The sequence below is a fragment of the Buteo buteo genome, chromosome 25 (assembly GCF_964188355.1).
Source record: "Buteo buteo chromosome 25, bButBut1.hap1.1, whole genome shotgun sequence".
Classification (NCBI taxonomy): Eukaryota; Metazoa; Chordata; class Aves; order Accipitriformes; family Accipitridae; genus Buteo; species Buteo buteo.
The window spans coordinates 483226-495845 of NC_134195.1; the positions used below are offsets into that span (position 1 = coordinate 483226).

The 12620-nt window shown below is 39.5% G+C and overlaps 1 protein-coding gene across 1 annotated transcript in view; it reads left to right on the top strand.

Annotated features, from left to right (window-relative positions):
- The window catches only part of MYO16 (myosin XVI), a 384622-nt gene that overhangs the window by 350830 nt on the left and 21172 nt on the right, over positions 1-12620 (top strand). The window contains exon 33 of the mRNA XM_075057405.1: positions 10570-10728. Within this exon, the coding sequence (XP_074913506.1) occupies positions 10570-10728 (159 nt within the window). The remainder of the gene's footprint in view (positions 1-10569; positions 10729-12620) is intronic.

Below are 12620 nucleotides of genomic sequence, written 5' to 3' on the forward strand. Positions count from 1 at the left end.
CTTCCCTGTTCTTTTTACACAGTCTATTTCTGAGAACTTCAGGCATTCCTTTTAAATTACTGATTCTTTTTTGCTTTCTTTCTATTGGTTTGGATTTACTTTATGTCCCCTTTATCTTGTCTGATACTGGAGCCCAATAACCACACCATACTGGTTCAGCTTAGTGCATTTCAAGCCCATAGATTTTAATAATATCCCACCTTTAATAGTGACTGATCATTCAGATAGACATTTACAGGATTATTATTTTCATAACGATGTCTTTTCTTCACCATCTGCTGCAATATCATTGTTCCAAATTCAGCAATGGTTTGGGAAGTTGTCTCATTACTAACAGTGTTGTAGGCTTCTTTAAATAGTAGACAGTCTTCAGTATTTTTTATTTGTGATCCAAGATGCAGAACCACAAAGGACCTTGTTTTGGAACCACTACATCACTAATTGTAAACCAAAGATACGCTAATGTGAGAAATTAGCCATATCTCAGAGAACAAGGAAATTGAATTGTAGCACACTTCCATTTCTGATACCAACCAAGAATATGGCTATTTGGCAGTAAATGTCATATCACTTGATTTTACAGGACTACAGGCATTTGGGACATAGTGGAGAATGAAATTTGAACACTTATTGTAGTGAAAGTCTGTAATTAATTTCTCAACTCGAGTGAGAAATCTGTTCAGATGCTTTTAACTTATTTAGATCCATCTCAGCATTAAATCATCTTTTGCATAGAGCCTCAGTAGAGAGCAATAATTCTATTTCACAGAAAATGTCAAGATTGTGACATTTATTTTTGTTTTGCCCTGGAATGAAAATCAAGCATTCTGAATTTCTGTGCTGAAATAAATACTCTTTCATGTCCAGTCTTTCAAAAATGTTTGGAAAGTATTGAAATGCTTTGCCTCAAACATAGTAAAATTTTTCTTACTGGAAGTGTTAACAATTAAATGTGTTGACTTTTTACTTTTGGACCTAGATAAGTTCAAGAGTGGCCATTTCAACATCGATCAGGTTTTCATTTAGCAGTATGTCTACACAGCAACCAAAGATGTGTTGTAAAGAAACGGAGCTACTTCTAAACTTACTGGCTCGGGTATCCAAGAGCAATACAGTTGTGACTGCGCAAACTCCAGCCCCTCAGTGATGACCCAAAGTTCTTGACGGGACTTGTGCAGCTTACCATGAAACTCTATAGACCCACATGTGTGGATTGTGTTCCAGTTCCAGCATCAGCATTTTGCAGGTCTGGATGGAGAAGCAAGAGAAAACTATTGGAAAGAGACTGGGAAAAAGACTTGGTCATAAACATGACCCTCATGCTCTGTCCACACAGCTGCACTCTGCTGTTGAGAGGGTAGGAGAGTGTTTGGAAGTGGAGCACTGGAAGTAGGAGTGGCAGTTGGGGCATCCATCTTCTCCCTGGGCCCACTAATGAGTGGGAAAATAAAGAAGCCTTCAAGTTCAGTGCTCTTTTGGCCGGAGTTTTCACTCTATTTTAAAATGAAAAACATGAACATGGATTTTATCCTTTGTGGGGTGCAATTTTTAAAAAGAAAAAACATGTGAAAAAATTAGACCCGAAGTTCCACATTTCATTATTTCTTTTAGCTCTTTCCTTAAGGACTGGTTGCAGTATGATGCTGACATGCTAGTAGTACATAGTGATAGTTTTTAGCCACAGGTTGGCTATATTTTTGCACAGTATGGATGCTTATCACACTGCATCGGTGATAGCTATATGTTTTTGCTTTGAGGTTCACGGAGGTGTCATTGACCATCACTGTATCCCTTCAAAATGAACTTAAAAACAAGCTAAAGGAATCTCTAAATTCAATTTTTTTTTTAGAAGCTCACTTCAAAAGCAAATTGGGAGTGGTGTCTGAGAGGTTTTCCAGAATAGCTGTCTCTGTTCAGTGGGCAGGATTGCAGGACAGGTGGTCCAAAAATACTCCTTGGATTGTCCCTCAGGATCTACTCAATTTATCTGCCTAACACAGTCATATACACTGAGACTTCTGCATTGGAGTTGATGCCAGAAGTGGTGTGAGAGAGATTCTGAAAAATCTCTGTAGTGTGGGAAAAGTAAATAGAACTGATGTGACGCTGTTGGCAGTGGCAAATCCCTGTCTGTTTGTTTAGGGGGTTTTGTTTGTTTATTTTTACAATATTTGCAACTGTGTTTGAGGGGGAGGAAGGTTGAGACAGTGTCTCATCACATAATTCCTTCCAATAGCAGCTAAAGCCCAGAAGTAATGGCTGTTTTGTTACTGAGATACCACACACAAACATCAACAAACTTAAATGTCTGCCTTCAAAAAGAACTGCTGCATTGACATTAGTTAGAAGAAAACAGTTTAAAAAAGGGAAGCTGTGTTCTTACCAAATTGCCTCCTCCTTTTCCAGCACACCAGCAGTTTTTTAACTACACAAACACAAGAAATAGACTCTTTGGTCAGCCAATCAACACACCTAACAGTAAACAAAACTATTACAGAGTAAAATCAGCTACTTTTTTTCCATATTAGACTTGAAAAGGTGGGGAACATGGAGGGAAGAAATGCTTCTTCTAGGGCAGGAAATTGTCCCAGGCAGTGCTGCCCTCCTTCTTGCCCTCTGTGGTTAGTGATGAACCTCAGAAAGGCCTGCAGACATCAGTTCCTAGAGAAGATGGGGTGAACAAAATCCCCAGTCTCTGAAACATGCACTGGCTGGACTCTAGCACACTTGCTGCATTAAAATGGTGTTTCAAGTTCTTGCTCCGATACTATCAAGCAGGAGAGTTGGCAGCCTGTCCAGATATTCTTCATCCATTACCAGTATTTAAGAAGGCTCTTTCCTCCACTTCAGCAGCAGTATTCTTTGTCTTTTGTTGGGAATGAGACTAATTAAAACAATCTGGAGTCCTCCAGACAGGGAAAGAAGGCACTTGCATTCTCTGTCTCCCTCACCAACTCTGAAAGTTTACCTGACCCAAAGATGTCCCTAGCATTAGTTCAGGGAAGGAGGGAAAGGTTTGTAGCTTGTGATGATTGTCACTGAAATGAATGTAAGATAACAGCACTATCTTCCCACCAGCACAAGTCCATCAGAGAAGAAAGCAGAAGAAACCTTTCTGTTCTGGGTGTATACTTCCCACAGCTGTGAAGTGATTTACAAAAAAGTGATTGAGCTGATGGTTTTTAAGAGCTGAACCAGACCTAGGAGTTCCTGCAGTTGCTTCAGCAACTTCCTTCTCACTACCAGCCTTATCTTCTGAACTCTGGCTGATCGGTGTCACACTAACACAGTATTCTTCAGAGGAGCTCTTTACCTCCAGTAGAGTGAGTTTTGTCACTTGATGTTCTTCATGGCCTGCATCTCCTCTCTTTGCTTTCCAGTGTTGATACAGAGGTTCCACAAATGCAGCTTCTCAGAGCAAAGAAGGGGTCTGTTTCTATATTTACCTGCTCCATTGAAGAATGTGGCTTCTGGAGTGGCTTCTAACACCATCTGAGAGCTCCACTTACACAACTCAGAGAGAAAGGGTGCTGGAAGTGACAGTACAAATTCATTGCTGCCTATCCTAGGAGCATCATTGCAGGGGGAAATCCTAGACAATTGCTGCTGTAAGGGCAGGCTTTGTGAGGTGAAATAAATCAATGAATAATGATTACCTCTGATGGCAGCGGCAGCCAGCAGCACAACTGTGAGGGTGAGACAGGCAATACATGCTAAAAGGCTGGGGGAATCCTGTCTTGACAGTTTTCATCCTGCTCCATTTCTTTCAGCAAATAAGATGCATCTGTTTGCCTCCAGCTCTGGGCAAACAAAGTAAACAGTCATGCTACAGCAGGTCACAGTGTGACTTCATGTGGGTAAACTGAACAACTCTGAAGCAATATGCGTTTATCCAGCAAAAGACACCCAAGACAACATGTGCTGAGGGTAGTTAGCAGATGCCATGGACAAGGAATGTCTCAACAGTAAGTCAGAGCAGAACAGGAAACGCCAAGTGCAATTGTCAAGGTGCAGCGAAACACAGTGGTAAACACTCAAGCCAAAATAAAATGGCCTGTTATTTAAGCTTCCTCTCCCTTTCTTTCATCAAAAAATATCTGCATAATTTCTGTAGTCGCCATCTTCCCCCCCACACACTTTACAATGTCCACTTAACCACAGTAAATGTAACAAATATTCAGGGTTGGCCTCTAGGATTCAGTGTATTCCTGACTCTTCCTAAGAAAGAGCGAGAGCATGGATCAGGAATCCCTTCTATCTGCAACATCTTGTCTTCAATATGCTGCTTAATAGGATCCATCAGTTCTCTCTTATTCACAGGTATAATGACAAGCTGCTTCATTTGAAATTTCCATTGTTCTGGATGCCAGCCACAGGTTTCAGGGAAATCAAGCTATTTAGCTTTTAGATTCCCTGATAGGCCAGCTAAAAAGCTTCTCCTGTACTACATTAATTTATCTGCCAGAATGTATGTGTTTCCCAGATCTCATAGTTGCTAATGAAGTGTGAATAGCTGTGGATCTTGATAACTAAAACCTTATATTGATTATTGGTTACAGAAAGCCATGTTTTCCATGAATGAAGAAATAATGTTTGACATTATCCTGGGATTTATTAAAGATATTAAATGCTAAGAAGGGGAGCTATTTCTCCCTTTTTTCATGTATTTCTTTCCATAATTATATGTGTTAGATATTTTTGTAGGTTTTGTTCCTTTGCGGAAAAGCTTTTAAGCTTTTTCTATAACATTTGTCATTTCTGTTTTATGGGGCTGATGTTTTTGTTGACCAGGACAGAGACTGTTTCTACTTTAGGACCTAGATACGTCCTGCCTAGCTTGTGGCACAAATTCCTCAGCTAGGAACTCAGCCTTAGCTCCCTGTTTAATTAATGAAAAGGCACGTGTGCCTTGAAAGAATGGTCCGGGTATAAGTCAAATCAGATTAAGAGGGGTGTATGACTTCTATTTACACTAGAGCAAAACTAGAGAGAACCTGCTCCCCCTGTACAGTCAGGATGCAACTTCTAAATGTGGCTTCAGCAGAACCTGTACAACTCTTCTGTGCCCCACTAGCCCCATCTGGTTTGAGGTTGCTTTTCTTCTGTATTTTTCCTTTTTTTCCTGAGATGGACTTATCTTGACCACTCATTTCTGATTGTGATAACTAGTGCTGTCAAGGTGAAAGGCTGTGTCTGTTTTAGTAAATGAGCCTGTACCAGGGAACGTCCTGGGTATGGCAGCTCAATCCTCTGTGCAGTCAAAGTGCTAGAGCAGTCCCTGACATCATTTTGGACCTGGCAGGCTGGCTCCCTTCCAGACAGATCTGGGCATGGTTCAGGAAATGGCACAGGCCAGGGACTATTCCCAGTAGGCAACTTGGGTGCATCCTCTCTGCCGTGGAGAGCAGGAAAGTGTAACAGCATAGACAGGGGTCTCTAACCATTTGCCTTATGGCCAGAGAATAGTTATGGTCACATTTGAGTTACCAGGACAGACAAAGCAAGAGGCCCTCCGTATTTACCCTGTATTATGAATCCCTTGGTGCTTTGGAGGTGCTGCACAAAGCATCCAAGGTAAGCATGAATGATCCAAAACCCACTGAAAGCAGTGGATGCCTTCTGTTGTTATTAATGAGTTTTCAGTCAGACGTTAAATGAGCACTAAATGTTAAAAGGAGAAGTATTTGAAAAAAGAACATACGAGGACAGATATATGTTATGGATATACATTTAAAGAAAGGAAAGGAAAACCAAGGACTTTGACAGAAAAGAAAAACACAACCCAGCCAGGTGAGTTACTGCTGGGCTTTTAATAACATACTGGGTTTTTATGTCTTGCTGCACAAGAGTCTATGGTGATTCCACCTAAACACTGATACCAGTCATTGATCTATACTTTGCTTTAGACTTTATTAAATAGGCTAAATATATAATTTCCTTACAAAACTAATAGTTTCTCAAAATGTTTCAGTATTGCACTTTAATCTGTCATCTGAATAGAGCCTATACTGGCCCATTTTCTAATTTAGCGATAACAGCATTAGTTCAGCCTAAATACTACTTATGAAATAACTATGATGTTTGGATCCTATATTTTATGTTTGGGAAAAAAGAGCTTTATAATAGGGTATTTGGAAGTCATAGCTCAATTAAAAGAGTTTAAGTTATTCTTTAGACAAAAAAGTTACATCATGTAGACTTTCAGTGCATTGGGTTTCCTTTAAGAGTGAAACAATGACTCAAAAGGAAAATAAAAAGCAGGTATATTAAATGATTTCCATGATTGCTATACTCTGACTTTTCTTTCCAAAACAAGTGAAATTTCATTCCATCCTGTGCCTTATGACTTTGCTGTGAGTTTTAAAGTCCGTCTCTTCCAGGAACACTGAAAAGAAGAGGCAACTGTGGATTTCATGAGCTGCCTCTTTTGCATACCTTTCCTCTTCCACTTTACCAGTAATGTTGTTGATGTAATTATGGGTTTATTGGAATACAGAGCTTGCTTGTAAGGAAATAATTGTTACACTTTGATTTGTCATACTCTGATTAAAAGCACTGTATACTTGATTGCTTCCAGCTATTAACTGTGCTGCAGTTGAGGGGCAAATTATGCCCCCAATCCAAACATCCATACATCCTTGTAGTCCATACATCCTCATTAACTGCAAGATTAGTCAGAGCAGAATTTGACTGAGTCAGAGATACCTTTTTGGCAAAGTCAGTTTATCGAAATAATAGTCCAAACACTGTTCACTGTTGCAAAGAATCTGTAGGTTTCACTTAAAGCTTGTATTCCTTTTATAATCGTGAACTCCCACCATGGTCTTACAGCTGATACCTGTCTGTAGCTAGTCTCTCACAAGTAGGGATGGATGACTTTTCAAATAACATTTATTACTAGCTGGAAACTGTTAAGATGCTGTTACTTGAAAAAAAAAAAAAAATTGAAACCTGGTAAATAATCCATCTGTCTGGTGAGAACAGCAGAGCACAAGTCTGGACAAAAAGCTAACATTCAGTGGGTTGGTGAAGATGTTCAACTGTAGAAACGACAGTTTTTTCTTTTCCTCTCTCCTAAAGTGTTTTTGATCGTTTCAGAAGTTGATAAGGAATGAGAAAGCAGTGCATACTTGTATCTGCAGGGTTTCATGGCAGCAGGGAAAAGTTGACATTAATGTGGAGAAAAGTCCAAACTTCTATATTAGGTGAGAAAGCATGAGGGTGAAGTGAATTTCAGACCAATACTTGACTGCCTGAGGAGCAGCCCTGGGGAAAGGGTGCTGGGGGCCCTGGGAGCCGGGCAGGAGCCGGCAGCGAGCCCCGGCAGCAGAGACGGCCAGCAGCATCTGGGGCTGCATCAGCAGGAGCACAGCGAGGAGGTCGGGGCAGGGGTTGTCCCCTCTGCCCAGCACTTGTCGTTAGACCACGTCTGGGTACCGTGGCCGGTTCGGTGCCCCCCGGTGCAGAAAGACACCCATAACCTCCTTGGAGCAGGGGTGCGTGAGGGACCTCATGAGGTCCCTTCCAACATGAATTACCCAGTGATCCTAGGTGAGATTTGCAGCACTGGGACAGTACACTGGTTACACCTGACTAAAGCATCCTCTTGTTATCCTATTTCTAGAAAAGATTTTCTTCAGAAACTCACCCATTTGACACAAAGTCCAAAAGAAAAGAACTGTACTTTTTTGCTAGGGCTACACTCTGGCTTCCCCAGGAGTCTTTTAGAAGTTACACAACTTATGCAGTTACACTTTTTCCATAGACTTGCATGAATCTGCTCCAACGAGGAGCTGAAGATGCCTATATATAGGAAATTAGTACAAGTACCTTTATATAATCCAGAATATTTTGAAACAAAATACAGGCCTCTCCCACATTCAAGATTAATTAAATAAGACTCTATGAAGTATATTTTCTCTATATAGTCTTCTATTTAGAAACTAAAGGTGTGCAGTTCTTACAGTGACTGAACAGAACAAATGGGATAACATGGCTCTTATCTGGATACCTGTCCCAAAAGATATGCTGCATATCCATCCACTACTTGTTTCTGCCAATTTGAGATGACACTTTAGCTCAATAGTAGCTATCCACAATTCTTTGTAGTATTTCATCTTACAGATATAAAGAGAAAAGATGACCTTTTTTTTCCAAGAGCCCTTCATGAATGCCATGAAAAGATACCAATGTACCTATGAAACAAAAGGCCTCTGGAAATAGGAGTGCAAGAAAAAGTCTTTTGACTTGCACATTCTCAAATGAATTGCAGATGTCAGACAAATCAATAAATCTTTCGGATATCAAGAAAAATAAGGATCCCAGCTGATTCCCCTGAGACTCTTTATGTAAAAGGTGGTACAATAATTACGTAGGTGGATTATGATCTATAGGCAAGTGCACTGACTATTAACATCTAAAAGTGACATTTCCTTTTCAGATAAATTTAATATGAGCTGCAAAGATGCATTTTGCAGTCAACTTGCTTGTACAAAAGCTAAATCAGGCATGCTCTTATAATTGTATTGTATGCATTTTCCAGCTCAGACTCTGGTTCTACTACCTCTCCCAAGTCAGTTACTGTGGGTAGAGCTGGCCTAATTTTTTCAATGCATAGCACATCTGCCTAAGTACGCAGTTTATGAAACAGTGCCACTGAAACACTCCAGTCAGGTCCGGCAAAAAAAAAAAAAAGATCGGCAATCAGGGCAAGGGAGGAAGCAAAAAAAAAAAAGTTGAAATGTTTTATTCTGACAGCTTGGAAATGAACTTTTTGACTTTTCAAGACAGCTTTTTTGTTAGAAGAGGAAATGTTAAGAAAGATTCAGAGTTAGATAACTGAAAGCTAAACAAAACCAAGAAGGCCCTGTTCTATGAAATGAAACATTTCAAGTTAAGCAGATGGTTACATAGTTTTTATTTCATTAATTATTTTTTTAAATGTTGGTACTTCATAAACCAGGTGGTTTTTTTCAGTTCAGGCATAAAAATGAAAAATTAACCATGCAGTCAGCATTAAGTTTGAAAATCTGCAGGCAAAGTACCTGTTACCTGGTGAAAAAATGTTTTTCCTGTCCCCTTGAAAAATGTTCATGTGCTCAAGACTTGTAAGAATATATTTTATGTTTGGGAGAGCTGAGGATGTCATTGGAAGTATGGATGAATGCTGTAGTGTTGGTTTTAATAGCTAGTCTTTTGACCTCCGTTGGTTCTTGCTGTCATTATGACAAAGCTTAAATAGACACAACCAAAATAAAGGAATAGCTCTTTGAGAGCTGTCGTAGAAGAAAAATTTCCATTTTAGAGTGCTAAATGAGGGCCTCTGCACCTGGGTCAGCCATAATATGTCAACCCTGTAGCTAAGGCCAGCTCTCAGCAGGGGGTGGAAGGAGGAAAACTGAAACGGAGTTAAACAGAGAGAGAACTGAATTCATCTTTGTATTCCATGAAACAAACCTGGTCCTGGCAAGGAAAGAGTATGTATATATGTTCACCAAAAAATGAAGAGAAATGCAGAGAAGAGAGAGAAATCCTTCAAAAAATGCAGAGCCTTGCCAGTGCAGCATCTCATGCAGCCTTATCAGCCCTGCCACGCAGCGGTGGAGTGGAGATAGCCAGGGACACCCGAATTGCAGTGGGGGTCCCTCCTACCATCCCCAACCCGTTCATGGTCTTATCTCCTGGCTCCGAACCTGCCTCCGGCCCCTGAGCTCCAGTGGGGAGCACCACTCAGGCACAGCTGATGGCTGAGCCCTGTTTCTTGTGGTGCCCTGGGCTGACAAAGCCAGGCAAGCTCAGAGCCAGCTCCGGGCACTTTGCTGTGAGCTGTTCTGCTTCATGCGGATGTGCCATCGGTCAGAAGGGGAAGAAGAGTTTTGCCTTTCTCTCTGAAGAAATGCCTGTGCATTGTATATTGCTTGGGAACTCCTTCAGGATCAAATCTCCTCTTGATGCCTTGAAGAAATTTAACTAAAAGGCTATATGACATGAAAACCTGGAACTTCATAGAAAATGACAATTGATGGCTGGAGAGCCCTGAGGCAGGGTAAATAATGCCCACGAGGAGGCTCTGCTGGGAGGAATCTTGCTACATACGGTTTCATATCAAAAGCCATTTCATTTCTTGTGGGAGGAGATAAGAGAAAAATATAAACCCATGTTATAGCTGTTGCTAGTATCACCTAATGCAATGGTGAAAGGCATTGCAGTGATGACAGCAATATATGAACTCGTGAAATAGAGTAGAATCTAAAATAGGGGCAATACAAACATTTGTTGAGTTTTACCAGCTGATATTTGTGTGAAAATAAACAGTACAAATTTTGTTAATGCCTTTCATTTCCATAAACTCTAAATGGCTTCAAGTGGAACACTAGCAAAAAAAAAGAAAAAACCCTGAAAAAATCACTGACTTAAACTTTCCACATTTATCACTGCACTCGTGAATTTACTGATTAATTAAACTAATTTGATAAAGTAGTTTGGTGTCTGTGTGTTAGTTTTTTCTACTTAGATGTGAAAGCCACTAGTTAATAGGAAGCTGACAAGCTTTTTCTCTGTTTGTGTCAGGTGCTGAAACTAATCTGAACTTGAGGAGCAGGGAGGATCCAAATACATTAGATATTGGATCAGAAACCCAGGATAAAAATGCAAATAACCATGGAACTCAGTCATCTAATCCACTGTCCAGTTCTGTGATGGCTGAAAATGGAAATTCAGTATCAAATGGTAAGCAGTTTCTAATCCCAAAGCTCTTCTAACATAAAATTGCTGAAGTGTTTCATTGAATGTACTGCTTAAGATCTGGTCGAGCTGGAATCTTCTGAGTTGCGAAATATCTGTGTTTCTGGAACTGGCTTAACTTTGTATGTGTGAACTGATAAGCCCCTTTCCAATAAAAGCTGAATGTGAAGAAAATAAAACAGCCTATGTTGAGGAATTTGTAATTAGCTCAGCTTCGAGTCTGTAAGCAGCCAAAGGCATGGAGGACTGAGATTTGAGATTTCTGATCCTATAATCAATACAAATGGGACAGAAAATGGAGAATCAGGATCTCCCTTTGCTACAGGTGCCTTACTAGTGAATGACAAATTGTTTATCATTGCAACAAGATGATCAAAATGGTGCAAGAGCAATGACAGAAAGAATGAAATCTTTCAAGGTCCTAAAAGCATAAATCTTAAGGATATAACACCTGTATTACATAAAATCACACAATACAAATAGACACGTATGAATAGACACAAGACAAATAGAAAGTATTTATTTCAATGGAATGTGGAGAAGCAGACGTCTAAATACTTGCATGGCACTGCGTACAATTATCTTCATACTGAAAACTTAAGTCTAAATATGGGTTGTGTAAGCAGAACAGTTGTATAGCCTTTACTGTTAAGGGTAGAACTACACATAATGCAGTTGGTAGTTAGAGAGCTATACTGGAAAACTCAAAGGGAAAAAATACTAGGTCAAGTGAAATAACTGCATTTTGTTTTCCAAATATGCTATCCTTTAAAAAAAAAAAAAAGGCTAGAGCTGCTTAATATGCAGTGTTTTGAAATGAAAAATCAAGCTTTATTATCAAAATTGAATACTTCAAATATTTCCTTTCTTTTCAAGAAAACCTATTCTCCAAATTCTGCAGCGCTTGGCCAAAATAATTCTTCCTGTTCTCTCTGATAATCAAAGCAGAAAGCTGATCCAATCTGAGAAGTTATACGAATGTAAAGGTGCATTCGTTCCTGTGTGGAACCAGGAACACACTGTGACAGAAGAAAAAGGCATCTTTGTCGATTGTAACCATGTCCCCATTTGTATCAATATAATAATTTGGTGAGGAGGGGAGCATATTTTCAGTACATATAACAGTCAGACTCTTAAAGTAACACAAAAACTGTGGGTAGACCAAGTCTTTGATTCCTTTCTATGTAGGATTTTAACCATATATTCTGATGTCCTAATGGGACCTGTGGGAGATCAGCTTTTTATAAGAGCAACCATTTTATCCCCAAACCCCCTAACTTGGAGTGTAATCACAAGAGCTGCGTTTCTTTCAGCTTAGAAATGAAATGATGCTTTAAGTTTCTTATTTGTAATGATTATAGTTCAGTTAGGAAATGATCTCAGTTACTGAAATAAATAGTCATTGCTTGAATAAAAGGCCAACTAATACATGAGAGGTGCTTATAATTGTGTGAAGTTTTAATCAGTCTGTTTGCAATCACTAGTAGCCACGGCTGTTCATATTGATATTATACAATATCTACTATGCATAAACTAATTCTTTTCAGACTATTTGTAAATCAAAAGTTTAATCATAAATGTGTAATGTCATGCAATGGAATTTTCCAGTAAGACATTTTTTCCATTACAAAACACTGATTCATCAGACCCAAACTTTTCATGGAATGTTCCCAATTTTGATGCAGCTTTGATAAGGAATTGTTTTGATATTCACTGTATACTATGAGTAGAAAAAAACTCCCTTTAGGTCTGGCAGTTTCCCACTGGGTAAGGAATTAACATTATTTGTGGTATTTCAAGGTTCAAGTCTATGTTTTGCCTATCAGACTGTTGTAGAAATGATGCAAGCTTTGATTTTATACTGATGCAGAGCAAAA